At 41.0% G+C, this 18323-nt stretch overlaps 2 protein-coding genes across 2 annotated transcripts in view; one reads left to right on the top strand and one right to left on the bottom strand.

Annotated features, from left to right (window-relative positions):
• The window catches only part of SNX3 (sorting nexin 3), a 25826-nt gene extending 13341 nt beyond the window's left edge, over positions 1 to 12485 (top strand). Inside the window, exons 2-4 of the mRNA XM_068937969.1 lie at positions 232 to 327; positions 704 to 828; positions 4404 to 12485. Of these exons, the coding sequence (XP_068794070.1) occupies positions 232 to 327; positions 704 to 828; positions 4404 to 4509 (327 nt within the window). The 3' untranslated portion in view covers positions 4510 to 12485. The remainder of the gene's footprint in view (positions 1 to 231; positions 328 to 703; positions 829 to 4403) is intronic.
• The window catches only part of NR2E1 (nuclear receptor subfamily 2 group E member 1), a 17213-nt gene continuing 8351 nt past the window's right edge, over positions 9462 to 18323 (bottom strand). Inside the window, exons 6-10 of the mRNA XM_068937968.1 lie at positions 17635 to 17781; positions 12836 to 12932; positions 12296 to 12445; positions 11915 to 12020; positions 9462 to 9624 (exon numbers count right to left, since the gene is read on the bottom strand). Coding sequence (XP_068794069.1) covers positions 9462 to 9624; positions 11915 to 12020; positions 12296 to 12445; positions 12836 to 12932; positions 17635 to 17781 — 663 coding nt within the window. The remainder of the gene's footprint in view (positions 9625 to 11914; positions 12021 to 12295; positions 12446 to 12835; positions 12933 to 17634; positions 17782 to 18323) is intronic.

Here is an 18323-nt window from a genome sequence, read left to right as displayed (position 1 = left end):
TGGGCAAATACCAGTGGTTAGAACTTGTGATCCGAATAAGGGGCCCACTGGCAGTTTGAGGCATCGCTTACTCAGTAGCTTCTACAGAGCTTTATCTGCCCTTTTCTGTCTCAAATACTCCTCAATACTGTTGCATTGTTGCTCAAGTGGAACTAACTTTGACTTAATAGCTTGCTGCTTGTTTCTACTTAGCAAAAATTAATCTAATGAGTAGTTTGTGTTTGTTTTCAGACTAATCTTCCTATCTTCAAGCTGAAAGAATCTACAGTCAGAAGAAGATACAGTGACTTTGAATGGCTGAGGAATGAACTAGAAAGAGAAAGCAAGGTGGGTATCTGAAAGGTAAATACAAGTGTGCATAGACGTGAGAAGAGTACTCAACTGTTCTCTGTATGTTATAAAGCATGTCTGTCCTAATCTCAGAGGTTGTGACTGAAAACCTCCAGAACTGAAACTGTGTGCCAGGCTTTCACCAAACTGTGGTATACAGTGTGGGAGACAGTTGCTCAATGTTTTTTAGTTAATTGAGTTTAACTGCTTGAATTCAAGTTGCCTGTATGGACAGATGCTGTTCTTTGGTAATGTTTTTTATTTGACTAGGGGTGCTAATGATAAGCTGTCACTCCAGGAGGGAAAGGTGGCACAACAGGTATATAAACTTGCTTACAGGTTGTACTTAAGGCCATATTTCTAAATCTTTCAGGTTGTGGTACCACCCCTACCAGGAAAAGCTCTTCTCCGTCAGCTCCCCTTTCGAGGAGATGATGGTATATTTGATGACTCTTTCATAGAGGAAAGGAAACAGGCTCTTGAGCAGTTCATAAACAAGTAAGTGTTGGGTCTATGTGGAAATGAACAGATCAACTCAGAAATGGAATTGGAGCTGCTAGTCCTCTAACTGTGGCTGCACTAGGCTCAGAATAATGAGAAGCTTTCACAGTCTTGCAGCGGAACACACTAATGTCGCTCATCAAATGTTTGGTTTGGATATCTTAATGCTTACCTGAACAGCTGAAGTGAGTGATGTTGGTGTTAATTTATGCAAATTACCACTAAAATTATAGCATTCAAAAATAGTTCTGCTTTTTCATTTCTGAAAGGTATCCTTCTTTGGATGAACAATAAGACTTACAATGGGCTTACAGCAGTTTACTTTGATTACAGATGTGAGGTTATCAGCTTGTATAATGATGCGTATTTTCTTTAATCATCGTGAGAATCTGTCTGAAGGTATAGAAACTCTACTTGAGATATGCATGTATATATATAGTCTGAAATAGACACTTCAAGCTGTCTCACTGCCTTTTAAAAGGTGAACAAAAACTTAGTAGAACAGCAGTCACACGAGTCCGTTACCATAATTGTTTTCCATATAGCAACCCAAAGAGTTACCTCAGTCTCTTTAATGCTGTGGATCCAAGTACTGGGTGGGAAGGAATTGTTGGTTACACAGCTCTTCTGGTCTCTAGAGCCAGCATGCTGTCCAAACCAGCATGGACTGGGCTCCTCCTGTCCTAAAAGGTGGAACTGACAAAGCTTGAATTGTTTTAGTTTTGCTTAATAGTAACGTTCTTTAGCAGGATCAGAGGATGTCCCTGAGTTAAGCTGAAACTTCATCTGATCTTGTATGTTGTTGGTCAGTTGTTACTTGTTGAAACATGCAGTTTAGGGGTGCAAAAGTGACTAGTTCAGTAGAAACTAAAATTGATGTCCTGTTTTTTGCAAGTGCAAGTAAGTTTAGGTGTGACTATATTAAATCTTCTCACTTATTCCTCATGTAGTGACTTGTTAGCTCAGTTTAGGTATTTCTAATGTTTCTAAGCAGATAAAATACTTCACTCTTTTGAGTGATACACTGCTACTTCCTCTGCTTGAAGACAAATGGAACGAATGTTCAAGGTGCCTAGCTATTCTTTTAGACCACATGAAGGTAGATATGCTTATGGTAAAACAGGAAGTGTTCTCTTAAGGTTGTACAATCAAGGTCCTTTAGCATGACTTTGAAGTAAAACTCTTAAGCTCTCTTATCCGTGCAGACTTGGAACTCTGTTAAATCTGGAAGAAAAGTGCTGAGCCCAGCAACATGTGGGGGAAGAGGGCTGTGTAAGTTCTGGAGCAACTGATAATGAAACAATATAACTGAAATCCTTTAGCAAAACATCTGTCTGCATAGCTAGCAGAGGGAAACATAGTGACCAGTTTACTGGTATCACTTGTGCAGTCTTGTAGGGAGCAATATATTGATCTTCTGAAAGTATAAAACTTCTCAGTGAATTTTTCCTACTTTGAAAGATAAAAGCAGACTGTTAATGTAGATGTTGATGTAGTGGTACACTCAAGTACAGCTGGAACAAAGCTCTTCGGGCAAAACTTTTAACTATTCAACCTCATCAGCTTATTCCGTGGCGTGGGCCAGCTCCATCGAGCAAATAGTTCACAGCTTTAATTGGCAATATCTGGAAGCTCTAGAGCTTCTACAAAATATTCTGGGTATTAGTGAAGTTAGTCCTGAATGGAATTTGCATAATATAAGAGATTTGTATTGCTGCATTCTCAAAGGTAGTCTTTAATCTTAGAACTAGAGAAGCTCTCAAATAACTGACATATCAGTGTAGCCAGGGAAGGGCTTGGTGCACTGGTACCAGTCCTTGATGTCCAGGAGTTCTAAAAGGGATGTTGTTAATTGCTGTCTCTAGGTGTGGAGTCTAGCGGGATTAAATCCTAGCAGTGCAGCTAGCTAATGCAAGAGAGCTGACTCCAGTTGGTTGGAAGCACCACTACTTTTTAGAAGTTTTCAAGAATAGCTACACCAAAAGTATTGTCTGCCTGAATCTGACTTCTGGAGACATGGAGATGTGGAAGCTGCAGCTGCTTTATATGATGATCAACATAGCTCAATATTCTTCCAAAGTAGAGTAAAACACTCCTATGAAACCAAGAGCCAGGTCAGACCTAGTCTAGCAAATCAGCCACTAATTTTCAAGCCTTTCTAAAAGGCAAAAGGAATTTGCTGCTGCCTCCTCATGTTGTCCCCTACATCTTTCTCATCAAGTTAAGAGGCCAAAACGTTTAGTCTAAGGAGGGTAAGAAACTCTAACTACTCCAGACTGTTTCTGAACTAGTGTGTGAGACTCCTGCCCATTTGCTAGACCCTGTTGAGGTTGCAAGGCTTTATAGCCATGCTCAAAAGATTCTGTCAATGCTGAGTAGCAGAGGGCAGCTTTCTGATTAAAGGACGTGCTCAATGAGAAGCAAGTGGTGACAGAAGAATTTGTTATCCTTGGGCGAAGTAAGCACTAATAGATACATGTGGGGAAAAAATGCACAAAAGTACTTGGAAGTACTGACTATGAGCTTCTGGAGTTGATGTATTACACATGCTTAAACAGATGAACTTCCACTTCATGTTCTGGTAGCTTTGGGGACCACAGAGTTGATACAAGCTGCCCTGGGGAGAGGGGAAAACGAAGGTTGGGGCGTAGTGTGTGGTGTTTTTTTTTTTTAACTGAACTCCTTTAGGTTTCCTTATCCATAAGTGACCAAGGGATTGAGTATCTTGGGATTTAAGTTCCATCTTCAAATTTTGGGACCCTCAGTAAGCTGCTAGTTGTCTTAAGGGATTAAATGTAACACCTTATCTCTTAAAAGTTTGGGAGCATCTTTTAAACTAATTTCAACTCACTCACTAGAGAAAAGACAGTGACTCTCTGTAGTCTCTATCCAGAACAAAAGTAAATCCCTATTAGAAGCGCTGTTAACTTCTAGAGCAGACAAGCTCCGACTCTCCAGTGTTTCCTATCTAAGGCTATTTCCTATTTTTGGAACAGAATGACCGTATCCTAGTACTTCCTGGTTGGGCCTCAGTGCTGCTTGTATGAGTTGGGAGTGACCATGGTTAAATCGCAGTGCTCTAAATGGTGTCAAGGCCTACAGAAGACCTTCACACCCCCTGGTGGAGTAAGTCTTTAACTCTGTCTGGACTAATTGCTGTTGAATGAGACAGAACTCATTCGGAAAGGAGGTTAAGCTCCTTTCTCGGAAGGTGTCCTGTGCCAAAGGCATCAAGAACTATGAATGTGAACTTGTCTTTACTTAACTCGACTCTAGGTGTTCTAATGCTAGGATGGGCGCTTTGATAGTCTGCTCAATTGCAGGTGACAGATGTTGACATAACATGCTTTCTAATGACCAGAGGTGGCTCAGAGTTCTATAGGCTAATATCATCTTGGAGAACAGCCATAAGTCTTGCTGTCAGACGTCATTCCAGTCACCAACAGTAAACCAGAAGTGAGATATATGACAAACTGTAGATCCACAGGTTATTGGTATAAAAATCTCACTGTTCTGACCAGCTGCAAGTAGGCTTGATGTGTTAGCACTAACACTTTTTTCTTCCTCTCCAGGGTTGCAGGCCACCCACTGGCACAGAATGAGCGCTGTCTTCACATGTTCTTACAAGATGAAGTAATAGACAAAAACTACACACCATCCAAAATAAGACATACTTGAGTTCTGAAGCCATCTTCTCAAACATGAGTGGTTCTTATGCTTGATTTTAAGAGGTTGTAGTTTGTCTTAGCATGCTGAGGATAAACAGGCACAAAGCGTCCACTAACATCAGTACACTGCTTGGTCTTTGCATATGCTTTATAGCATTAAAGAACTCACTTGTCTTAGCTGAATCCTTCTGAATCCTTGATTTAAGAGTATTAAAATGAGACCATCCACCCTTTACAATGTCTCACAAACCTTTCCACTCTTATTTGCAATGACTTAACAATGTTTACTGACTTGGCCTTACTTGAACTTGCACAGTTGTAGTGTCACGTGTTCACTTGTATATGACTAAACTGCTATGCTGTTTCTGAGGTAGTCATATGTCTGAACTTCTGTAGAAAGACTGCTTTATTTCAGATACCCTGTATGAGAAACACTTATGCAATTGTCTTCATGCTTGTAAAACACTTTATACTGAAGTAATGAGGGAATTATCTTTATATTCTGTAAGAAGGGGGGGGGGGAAATCAAATTTATATACTAAAATAACTTGTCTAAAGTTTTGAAATAAAAGTGAAAATGCACTTCAAATGTTTGTCACTCTTGACCTTCAGTGTGGTGTATCCCCTGCTTTGAGAAGCAGGGACTTGGCTACACTGAGCGAGATGCTGTTTCAGCCTTGCTATGATGCCCTTCTGCAATGTAGTCTTGTGCTACTAATAGCCAGTGCTAAATACCCCAAGACGCTGACACTTTCTGCTCAGGTCTTACAGAACACGTAAAGGTATTGGAGATCATTCCTGTGTTGCAGAGCTAAAGCTGGAGCCCTAATCATTTTAGTCACTTAACAGATCTGTGGCTTCAATAAGAGCTTTTTAAAAAGGTAACTTTCTAGTGGGCATGAGAGGTGCTGATCTGACTTGAACTACTAGGTGAAAATTGTACCATGCTGCAGAGAAAGGAATGTTAACCTAGCAGATACTGACATAACTCTGTTATTGCTACCTATAGAGTCATATGAGCCAGGCAGAAGATGCTATCCTAGGTTGGAATGCAGGTTGTGGACTCCAGCGCACAAGTGAGCATTGCTGAAATAGTCTTCCTCTCTGGATGTTTCCATGGCTGGAGGAGCTTTCTCCGTGCTCTTGGATGTGATATAGGTATTGCATATCGAGATCCTCTTGAAAGCCAGTTCAGGAACACTTTAGTGGCCGTCTGATCCAGGCATTCTGTGCCCTTCATAACAGTGCATGTTCTAAACAACCTGTCTAGTGCATGTTGGCTTAGACTTGTTCCTGCTGCTTTTACCTTCTTAAAATAGTGAAAGTCTTACAAACTTACCAGTGGAGTTAAGTCCTTTACATGAGAGCATTAACCTCATGTTCAACTCCTCTATGCCATTTGTTTGAAAATCTGGATGTTAAAGGCTAAACTGATAAAACACTGGTGGTTGACTGGATTGTATATGGTATTAATGAATACTTGTCTTCAAGCATACTAGCTTGTGGCTACAATAAAACAAGAAATCTGTGAGCTCTGGATACTCACAACCAAAGGGAATATTTTTATTCTTGAATTTTGGAGTGGGAAGTGCATATACTGGGCTGGTGGCACAGTGGTAGCTTGCAAGTGTGCTGTGTCAATTTTGGTCCCTGGTTTTGTGAATAAGACAGATTCAACAAAGTGTTTGCGCTACTAAGTATGAGGAGGAAACAATTACTTGAGCATCAAACTATTCAGGCCTACCTTTCTTCAGTACTGCAAAAGAATAAATTCTAAAATTCCCTACTTGTTGAGTCACGTTTAGGAAATTGAATTATTAATGGCCAGGGGGAAGAAGCTATAAATGTATATGGTATTTCCTTGCTTAGGTTTAGCTGCGTAGTAAGGGACTATTTTTTTCCTGACACGGTCCTTTCTGTGAGAAGCTTCTTTCTGAAAGCATAGTAAATGCTACATGTTATGCCTAAAGGATATCCAACACGATCCATGTGACCTACTGTGGCGAAAGGAATTAGAGTGAAGGAAGAAAGCTATATACTTCATGTCAAAGTGGATTCTTCTTTTCCCATTTCCAAAATGTAATGAGGACTCTGGAGAGTTATCATTGGAGTTGACAGGATCAGGATCTTCAGTGGACATCTGAACTGGACTCTGGGATTTACTTGGACGTCGATCCTTTAAGACTAGCCAGATAGCCTCGTTCTAGTGTAGTGCAGCTGATCCTGCTGCAGTGCAATCTGCAGTTCTGTGGGGAAGATGTGGTCTGAGATTAGCTGTGCCTGAAATACAGGGAAGTGTGTGTTCTTCCAGCTCCTGAGCCTGTTGTGCAGATGGGCTAGATCCTGCGTGTAGCAGGATGAGATGTGGGTGTATACCCGTTGCCCTGTCTGCTTTGCAATTGGGAGAAAGCTAGTATGCTCTGTTGCATCCTCTAGCCTCACTGATCTAGGGACTGGGACTGTACAGCATACTGCAGAATGCAGCTGCCTCATAGTTTAGATGCAGTTCATGTTTGTCGCTGCTCCAAGAAGAGCAGCGCAAATCTTGTTGAAACCAGTGTTTTGTCGTGGGTTCTGCACAACAGTGGGTCCAACCTTTTTAGCTCATAAACTGAATTATCAAAAAGGATAGGGAGCCACAATTGATTTTTCTGGCCTGTCCAGTTGTCTCTAGACCAGAGAACAAAAAATAGTCAAAGATTATTAAAGTGCAGTAGGAACGCTTCATAAAGTGTTTGTTGGTTTGAAGGTCTCTTTTAAAGATAGGATTCACCATGCCCTATGGCAAGCAAGCTCTTAAGCGCTCCATGTTAGTTTGTATAGAGGGCATTTCAAAGTCCTCTAGTCCACACTTTGTCTCACTTTGCTCATCAAAAGACTGGTCTTGTATACTTCATGGTCTGGCTGTCTTGGAAAGGATGGAATGTGAGACAGCAGAATGAAAGATTGGAGGAGACATAGGGTGAAAACTTAGACCCCTGAAACCTATGAGATTTTGTGCTTGAAGTCAACAGAGCTAGGATTTCACTCATGTTCAGTATTCCCTGACACTGACAATGAGCCATTGTTATACACTGTATATGTCCACTTGTCTTTTTAATGTGCGTGCTCTTTGGTCGCTCATGGCCGTATAGACAGTATGTTATGTTTTCCTTCTCCTATTGCCAACTTCTTTCTGTGCACTGGGAGTTGCTTACCCCTTTCTTTGATTTGATTATGCAATTGGACACCTTAATAAAACCTCAGAATCTTTTTGTTTGAAAACTGTTTTTGCGTTCATCGCCCTTTGTTAGCTGCACAACTTATGGATGTTAACGACTGTTGTAACATGAAACACAAGACTTGTACTAGGTTAGATTTCTGATCCATTTAGCACTGTGTCCTAGAAAAAGCTGTGTCTCCTCCTTCAGAGGAAAATGTTAGGAACTTTGCGTAAATGCGTATTTGAATTACAAAAAACAACTCTGAGACCCTTTGCTCCAAGGCAGGATCACCTGTATCTAAACTATTTCATTAAGGTTTGTCTAACCTGTTCTTGGAAACCTCTGATGATGTCAACTCCACAGCATTCAAGGCAATCCATTTTGACAGAGACTGTTTCTAATCTCTGGTAAGCAGAGTACAGTGAAAGAAACTAATCCAGAAATAGAAGGACAAGCATTAAAAGAACAGTGGAAAGTAATTTAAATTCAATATATTTTTATTCTTTGTAAATACAATGAGTACAACTTTTTAACTTCACAAATCAGTTAATCCACTTTGTACAGGAAAAGTTTTACTCATTCTATGATAGTCCAAGTGCTGATTTTTCTCAGTGCTAGTTCCTAATAACAAATCAAAATTTGTAAAGTACAGCAGCTATCTTTAAATGTTTTTTTTCTACATTTTTCATACATCAAATAAGCAGCTTGTAACGTTTCTGTGTGTGAGAGGGTGTAGGTGAACAAGGCTTCAAAATTAGAACCTGGAGCTTGCTAAAAAGGCATTGGAGACTTTTGGAAATTGTTAGCGTTGTATCAGTCAGCCACCTTTATTTCTTTGAAATAAAACTCCTTCCTTTTTTCTTTTTATATAGTCATTTCACTTTTTTGCACATCTCATTGACAAAGAGTTTGGCCACCGTTGCCTTTGGTTTCAGCACTATGTCAACGGGACAGCGAGCAGGTCACTGAAGCAGTCATCTCCATTTTATTTGGTTTTGCTGTTTTACTCTTCCTGTCTTGACTTGTACTCTTTTCAGATGTGTGTACGTGAATGTGTGTGTGTGGAAGAAGATGGAGGGAAGATAGGGAGAGGAGGTGTATAAAGCTCTTCTGTCTCTGAGATGTTAACCGAACAAATTCTGGTGACATCTGCATCAAAGATCACCGGTTCATTTTACAGGAAGAATGGAGCTGCCATCATAAGCTACTTTTTAATCAGTTCTGAAGGCCACTTCATGATGTATTATAGCAGAAGTAATGTTTTGGTAACCTGGTCTTAAATGTTGCCTGTCATATTGAAAACACTTTACCAACATCGGCTACTTTTAAAACAGTTCTGAAGGCCACCACCTCTCATGTTACAACAGAAGCCAAGTTTGGTCACCCCGTTCCAAATACTGAACAAACTAAAGTACCTTCTTTCACTTTTTGTCTCGGATCTGCCTGTTAAATGAGAGAATAGCAGAGTCTTTGTTAACTGTGACTGGCATCTGAATTGCTTCCATCCTGTACTAACAGGAAAAGCAGCCAAATTCCGGCCACTTTTACTTTTCTGTAGAACAAAGCATTCTCTCCATGATCTAAATCACTTTGTTCAGAGCAGCAGAATCATATCTACTGGGGTATTTTTTGTCAATGAGTTTAAAGGCTAAACATTCCCAGGCTTATGCTTCCTGTAGATTTTGTTAGTTGAGGCTTATTCTCCATAGGTAAAAGTTCTTCTCAAACTGTCCGTCCTGATTGTTTATTTTAAGGTAATTTATATGTCACTGGATTTGTACATATCTGAAAGCAGTCTTGTAATTGGTACATTCCCAATGGTCTTTTTGAAAAACACTTCTTCTATTGTGGATGGACTAATCGAACGTAAAGCTGGTAAAAGCAATAAAAGTTTTCCAAAACGGCAGGGTTGCGTGGGATACCTGGGAGACAGAGAAGACAGGTTACTGAAGTTTTTAGACGTTTTTCCAAATAAAATCTTTTACTTTACAGAAGAAGACATTCAGCAAATTATACAGATGGATGCTACCTGTGTTAAAACCCTGCTTCTTGTACTCACATGAGCAAGAAGGCTGATCCCAAGGAAAAGTGTCTTGATCGAGGTTAGACTATAGGCCAATGTCTTTGAATTTTGATTAGCTCCTTTGTTTCTTCCTTCAGAGCAGTGACAATACAGAGACAGGATCTGCTCTAGCTTGTTCCTCAGACAACAACTGTGTACTTGATGTAGTTCAGGGAAGAGCTTGACCCATAATAAATGCCCTGTCATTTAAATGGCAATTTAAACCTAACTAGCTTATCATGGTAATCATTTTGTCCCCTTTTAGTGGCTTTATACCTTTAATAACAATAGCTTTTGAAGAGTACATATTTGATTAAAGAAGCTATGTTTTATCCCCAGATAACATATTTGTGTAAAAGGATATTTGTGCTTACACTGACTTTACATCAGTGTGATTCGCAAGCCACTGAGTTACAGTGTCCTAGTGAAAGAAGGAGTAGGTCCACTGGAGAAACCTTCTGCTTCTCCACTCTGCCCTTTCTTACATCCTGAAAGGGATCCTTGAAAGCGGCTCCACTGAGGTGAAGGGGCTGATACAAGTATATCACTGGCAGGAAGGTAAACTCAAGTGTAAGGACGAAACACAGGCTGAAAGCCTCATCCTGTCGGAGTCGATTACAGTTTTATCAGTAGAACTAGGATTTCCTACTTTCCAGAAAAGCTGCAGAAGCTTTCATACCCTGAAATGGGTGGATATTGTTGTTCTTAAACTTTGCGTTTGTTTATACAGCTAGTTTTTATTCAGAATATAGGCAGTCTTTTTTTTGTACTTTTTTCCTCGTAAAAGGGTGTCTTTTACAAAAGATACTGTTTAGTCCAGTAGCTAAATATTTCCAGCAATGCAGAAATACAATGGGAAAACTACCATGCTCAGAATGGAAATCATGGCTAGGTAAAACCATTGCTCCCTGGCTGCTTCTCTCTCCAACAGGCCATGGCTCAGTCAGAGTCTTCAGGAAGCCATCTTCATGGGAAAGAGCTTGATGTGCAGTAGCCACTCTTTTCTTTTTGCTCTGCACTAGCCATAACTGACTGGTACTTGCATCTCTGCCCACGTCTCCAGGGCAGGCCATTCCCTTTAGACTAAACAGAAGAGCTTCAAAGATTGCTGCCATCTAATCTCTGACACTGGCCAGACTTCTGCTAGACAGACCTGATAGCAGAGCAGGTCAAGGTTTTAGAAGGAAAAAAAAGGATAAAAATCCCTCTTAGAGCCCTCCATTTCTTACTGTGCTAGTCTCATGGACCTGCGTTGCAGCTAACATACTAAGACAAAGACTTTATAAGACCTTTCACATATCTCCCCAGAAGTCCTGAAACAGCTGGAGGAGCCACTCTATTAGATGTTAGGCGCACTCTTCTGGCCTCTCCCTTTCTGCTCACTTTGAGGTGGTCCATAGCAGAAGACTACTAATTTGTTCGCAGCTGGCTGTTCTAAACTGTGGGCTTGCATTTTACATAGCACAGTTCACGCATTCCTGGTTTCACTCTTGTACGCTTTGTGGGGTGAGAGCTATAACTTTTATGGCAGATTTTAAGATTTCTGTATCTCATAGGACTTATCTGGCATGAAACAGGACTGAACTTTTCTCCCTAAGCAATAATTCTCATCGCTGTGCTGCAGCACCAAAATGGGAGTCACAAGTCCTGGGTTTTCCGTTTCAAACTGGGAACAGACTGAGCATAGAGTCCTGGAAGAACCATTTAACCTCCTTGTATCTCTGTTGCCTTATCTTCAAGGGCGGGGGGGGGGAGGGGGGAATGACATGAGGAAGTGTACTGGAATTCTTGAGTGAAAAGCAATGTTACGGTTGTGATATGTGATATTATTTTAACTATCACTATTAGCATTACTTGATTCAATAAAATGTAGAGGAAGATCTAGGGGAAGATGTATTGCAAAATGTTCCACAGCAGGTATACTTCCTAGCGGAAAGTCTTTCCTTTTACCAATTTTCCATGTGTCTGACTGAATCCCACGTTCCTCATTCCATTAGGACATACCAAATCCCAACAGGCTGACAGTCAATTTATAGTGGCTATAAAAGCCCGATCCCCGTTTCAGTCAATAGAAATGCCACCTTCCCTACAGCAAGAGTGGGATTTTACCCCTCCACCTGCAAGAAGTATTTGAAGAAGATGCTGATCACCTGGTATGAATGTAACTGTTCAGGGTGAGCTGGGCTTCGTCTTGAAGGGCTGCTATCGCGGCAGCATTTCGAAAACTCCTCAGTTCAGAACCACTGTGTGTAGGCACTGCAAAGCAGATCAGTTACTAGTTCAGCTTGACTCTCTTGTGGCCCAGAACAGTTCAGTTAATGCTAATCGATGGAAACAAAACACTCCCTTTAGGTCCCCCCAGCACTTCATTGTTAGCCTTTCAAAATATGATGCTGACTATTGGAATTCCACACTAGGAAACTCGTTGGATGATATAATCCTATGTCTGATTTAAATTTTTTTTTTTTTTGCTTTAAAGTAGCTTGCTCATAGTTACCAGAGCAGACAAGCAAGAGATTATTTCTGCTTACCAGCTTTGAAAGTGACAATGCATTTGAGACAGGCAAATTCAGTAGCATCTAGCCGAAGTTGTCTAAATCTAGCCACAACCTCCTGTAAAGCCTGTATTTCTGAAATAATTTTATTCAGCTTCTGAGAATCTGTATTGTCACCGTTCATGCCTGAAACAGAAACAGATGAAATAAATACTCTAATATTAAAGGCATTTGCTTTATTTGATATTGATTTCTGACAAAATCCTGTGTATCAATATCCATTCTATTGTCACACTTGTCTATCTGGTTCCATGTAAACTGACTATATTGTATGAAAGTTAATATAAAATCTTCTCTTGGATGATAACAAACACAGTAATTTGCATTTAAATGACAATGCAAGCAGTCATGAATACAACAAAACAACATTATTTGCATTTAAATATAGATTTATAAATGACAGGTATGTTCTATTGTTCAGTAGGAATTTGTTATTCTTTACATGTTGTTCTTTTTTCAGTAATGTATTTTTATGGTAATTTCTGTAACAAAGTCATTAAATTGTGCAATTCTTACCAGATACAGCCAGTAGAGTGTTAGCATCAACTGGAATGGCCCATTGTGCTATTCCTAGAACAAACAGTTCTCTCCAAGCATCTTCCAAAAGCATCAGCTGTCATACAATAGATGTACAATATAACATAGTGTATAATTTATAGATTTATAAACAATTTAAATATGTAAATTTCTGTTATTTTAAAAACTACTTTAAATGCCTGTCATGGTATTTTCCTCACAGATTTTGTTAGCTCTTCTCTTAGCTTTTTGAGAAGGTGTCTAGAAATAAGTCTATGCGTTGTAGAAAAACACTTAGCGTTGGCTCACTGTGCACCATGCTGTATAGACCAAAAGGGAGGAGAAGGAGAAAGGAGAGTGAGAACTCCTGTCCCAGACAGCTTGCACACTGTATGAACATTTGCCTTTGTTTTTCAGCAGTACTCCTAACAGCATAGGCTCTCTTCTCCTCTCCCTGGGCACATAGAGCTGTCCTAGGACAAACTGGAGGAGTATTCTCCTATTGCTCTCTAGGGATTACACTCCTTTCCCTTGGGAATGCAGGATGTGTGGAGAAAAGCCTGGACGACATCCTGAAATTGCATCACTCAAGCACCCCTGTAGATGATATATTTATGTTTAACCCCTTCCTGATTGAGCAAGTCTATAGCTCTTTGAAGCGTAGCATCTGGACACCCATACAGATTTTCAGTCTCGTTTGTTTTCCTGCTTTTCACTAAAAGTCATCCTGAAATTCTAGGCACTAAAAACTGTTTCCCTTCACATGAGAACCAGGGTTAGGGAAGCCCTTGAGTGAGGGGCAAAGGAGAAGGAATTTGAATGTAGACATGTGCTTCTCCTCTCCCTTCATAGCAGCACAAACCACAGCACCAGATGCAAATAGTACTCAAGACAGCAGGCTCTGAAATTAGTATCTAAGTGCCTAAGCTGAAAGCATTGTTCATTCTCTACAACTTCCATACGTTGCCTGGTTTTACGGAGGATATGTTTTTCTCTGTTTGGAGCAATGCCATTGATTTCCTTGGAGAGGCACTGGTGCGTTTGAAGAGGCAATGTGACTCCGGATAACGCAGACTGGCAAAGCCAGAAAAAATATATTTAGTCTTGAGGGCATCTATCAATTGCTGGCCCGGACCAGCTTCTTGAGAAGGGTTTGGAGGGCTCTGAATTCAGTGTAAGTTCATTAGCTCCCTAAAGGTCATGCTGTTGTGTATATGCATCGCTGTAACCCTCACATCTCTCAATAGAGTGGGAGAGATTTGGAGGGGTAGAAATGGTAGTGGACTCAGGAGGGATTGTCTGGTGGCTCCACATGGTGAAAACAGATTGCCCAAACTCATGCAGCAGAAGCAGCAAATCACAAGTATTAACATTGCTGTGGTCTGTGAAAGCATCGTCAGCTTATAAGCTTAGGAGGATGGGAAGGGAGTATTTTAAGTCTGCAAAGATTGTGCAAAAGTAAGAACAAACTAAAAAAATATGTCATGCCAAATGAATTACAATTTCCTTGGACTCAGATGTATGAAAGTTGTAGACAATACAGAGAGCATCCATTAAAGATCAATCCTTTATTTACATGCTAACTCTTAACAGTGGAAGTTTTGAACCACTGTGGTCTGATCAGAGCGGGAGGAAGAGCTCTCACAGTCTATAGAGCTTGTCATTATAGGTTTATGCCCATTTTCATGTCATGATTACCTTTCTGTACCATGCATTTTGCAGAATTTCTACACAACTTGACTAAAAAAAATGTGATGGGGAAGTATTTCTGTCTCTGTTAATACATAATTAGTGTTTGAAATGATTACATTGGATTTTGCAACACTAGAAGCTGCTCAGGTTATTATATGAAGAGTGTGTGTGTTCGGAGGGGTGGGGTCTAGGGTACAGTATCAATCTCAGCAGTTTTCTGAGAGGAGCAGAACCTGCTGGTAAGTCTTCTAAATGCTACAGGCTGTGAACCAACCCCTCTTCCAGATAATCCTGCCTGATGGAGAACAGGTATTAGATAGGCAGGTACTCTATATGGCCTAAGAAATGATTTGCAGCCTTTCATTTGCTTTTGTAAAACTTTTTTGTCATTCATTCATGCAGATACAATAGTAATGAATGGTGGTTCCTGAAAGATATCAGTTTCACATGGTCTTTCCCACTACGCATTTAAAGTCAGAAGACTTTAGAAATGAGAAACTCTTCCAATAGCTGGTTTTCTTCATGCCTATGCATAAGACTGTAAAACCACCAATTAAAATAATTCATGCTAAAGTCACACTCAGCCCTTCCTCTTCAAAGAAACAAGAAATCCCAGGCTTCCTGAAGGACTGGTTTCTGCTTCTTAGTCAGCCTCGTCTTGTTAGTATGACCTTTTGTGAGGGACTTGCATCAGGCCACCCTGCCTCTACAGACATGTTGGACAGGTGTGCAGGCCCACAGACCTTAAAGCAGGGCATTTTTGTTCAGTGTCTTCCAGTCGACAATGTGACCGGCTATAAGGAGTTTGGGAAGGGGCAGCAGCCTCTGTGTTACTGAGGGTAATGACACAGGAATCCCCAGACTTGTGTTTTGTCGACGAATTGGTTTCTCCTTATTTCCTTGCCTTCAAGATGAAACTGATATAGAGCCCTGGAATCACAATGCTATCGCCCTTTTTTTTTTTCTTCAGAAGAGCACGAAACAAAAGCAAATTCCAGGAAAAGGTTTTAGACTCTATTCAAGCAGATGTCAGGGATATAAAAAGAGAAATTCAGACATTTACAGCTGGGCCATTGTCAAATTAAATAATGCAATAGCACTATTATAAAAATCAACTGTCTGATTATTCATGAAATAAGGTGATTAAAATCAGAGTTATTTCCTCTCCAGCTCGCCTGAATGTGACAGAGGAATCATGTAGAGAAAGGCCCAGGTCAAAGCTTTAGAGCTGAGCAGCTCTGAATTTTGAGGAATCTGGCTTGCGATTAGGTACAGCAAGTAAATACGATGTTAAGGAAAGTCTGGGGCTTTAGTCTATCATTCACTAGTATTAGTCCCTGATGCGAATATAAAATAGCTAATGGGTTATTTAAAGATAATGGGAACACTCTGGTTTGTATGGTAGATAAGCAGGCCTTGCTGGCAGAGGCATGCAATGGAGAGTTCCCCTCCTCCCCAGTCCTGCTGCACCCTCCTCCTCCCTCTAGCAGGGATGACCTGTTGGGAAATGCATATATAATGTCAAAGGAAGCCCTAGCCTAAGTAGCCTCCTGCGGCTATCACTGGACTAGAGATGAATCCAGCGTCTTCCTGTGCTATGAGACTCACTGAAACAGCACGCTTGCTGGTTGTCCTCGATATTTGGGCCTGATTCTTCAGTCGCTTCATGCGCTAGATCTGATGCTCCATAGGGGTAACAGCAGCAGAAGGCAACATTAGAAAGCAGCGTGCTGCACTGGGACCACTGTCTTCCTAAAGTTGGGCACTTACAGGGTACATATCCTCCAGGGCCCAACCTCCTTCCTACTCACATCCGCTCACTCTGCAACAGTTTTGCCGTTAGACCTGAGTGGAATGAATCCCTCTTTGTCTAATTTCACAAAAGGGATTTCAAAATGTGGGTCTGGCTCTAGAAAAGGAATGTTTCAATATACCTTGGCCATATATGACATTGCAACTGCCATGATTTACCTTTAGGTAGAAAACACTCTTGATTTCCTAAGAAGCTCCTCTCTTCAGTTCAAATGCATATTTGCATATGAACAAGCAACACTTGCAACATGCATCCATGCGGTGTAACTAGTTCCTCTGATGACTGCTATGTAACATTGAAGGCACAACATTTCTAGTTACCATTTTCTGAAATTAGCTCAATCATATCAAAGTATTAGACACCTTTTATGATTGGAGCTTTGTGTAGATTTTCCCCCTTCCATTTTATAATTATCTGATTACTTTTTTTTAAATCAGTGCATTATACAAAGTACACTAAGTCCTCATCAAGAATCAAGTCATTAAGAAATTGCTTCAGCTCCTATGGTTCACATACGATTTACCTGAAGCAAAGGCAAATTGTCATAGATGAAAACAAGACAAATTAGGGAAGATTTTAATTAATGGTGAAAAAAATGTGAGGACTAGCCAAATTCTGCTTCCACCGTACTGGAGTGAGTGTGATGTAAGTTCACTGAAGCCAGTATAAGAAAGAAATGTTGCCTGTGTGAACAGGAGGGGAGAGGGAGAGGGAGGGGAGAGGAGAGGAGAGGAGAGGAGAGGAGAGGAGAGGAGAGGAGAGGAGAGGAGAGGAGAGGAGAGGAGAGGAGAGGAGAGGAGAGGAGAGGAGAGGAGAGGAGAGGAGAGGAGAGGAGAGGAGAGGAGAGGAGAGGAGAGGAGAGGAGAGGCACAATTCAAGAGGAGAGATCTGAGTCTCTATGTGGATAATTGACAGGCCAGTGTTTATGTTCCAGTGAAGAGGTGGGAAGAGAAGCAGTTTGGCCCACTGAGCTTTGGGAGAATTTGCTTCTCCTGGTCTGTGGCCTGATGGCTTTTCCTTTAGAACTTATCCTCCCATAGTATTTGCTTTATATTAGCATTTTTATGATTTGATTGCATCCCTTGCATCATGAAATAGCTGTTTAAAGAAAACGGTTTCCAAAGCACTGCCTGTTTTTCAGAGATTAGACCACATCTCTGTCCTGAACCTTGGAGCAGCTTGAGTCCGTTGCAGATTTAAAGGTCTGTGGCTGAAGGTTCATGTCCCAGTCTGACTTCTGAGCCCTTGCTAGCAGCAGGCCAGGCTGTCACTGCCCTTGCTGCAGGTGCCTTACCTGGTCCTGCAGTGACAGGGTGGAGAAGGCTGGGACACTCTTTGCCCACTTGATGCTCATGAACAGAAGCCTGGCTGCTGACTCACAGACCGATTCAGTGGCCACTTCGTAGAGATACATGGGGGCACCGTTGACTTCATGTGGATACTAATATCAAAAAGAAAAATAAAGCAACTTCATACACTGTGCCCAGGGCAGCCCGATCTTCCTCTCCCCTATAGCTGCTGCTCAGTGGCCCATTCTCATGCCCAACACACACCGTGCACTCTCTTGTTCTGCAACCAGGTGGCATTACTGTTAGCGGGCACACTCCAAAGCACTCTGTGTTGCCGTCTCTGTGCACGGACTGTGCTCCAGAAACAGATGTCTGGAGAGTGTTAAAAGGAGAGTGAAATTATCACATGAGGGAACAAATTACTAAAATGTGGTGTCATCGTTTACCCTGTCACACAGTGACATGCCTCTGTTAGAAGAGTAACAGGAAAACAAAATTCGTTAAGAATTTGTATTTTATAACTAGTATTTCAGAGGCTGATTTGGCAGTCCAGCCCAGCTTAGCAAAATAGTACATACTTATCTAGCCTTAGCCCTCTGTCTGGCTCTCTGACTCCAACAGGGTGCAGGCTAAGCTATGTGTAGAGCTAAGCACACCTTAAGTGTTGCACAGAATTGGAATGGAGTTAAATTTT

Source organism: Struthio camelus, chromosome 3 (genome assembly GCF_040807025.1).
Source record: "Struthio camelus isolate bStrCam1 chromosome 3, bStrCam1.hap1, whole genome shotgun sequence".
In the NCBI taxonomy this organism is placed as follows: Eukaryota; Metazoa; Chordata; class Aves; order Struthioniformes; family Struthionidae; genus Struthio; species Struthio camelus.
Note: the sequence above shows the minus strand (reverse complement) of the source record. Positions and strands in the feature narration are given on the sequence as shown.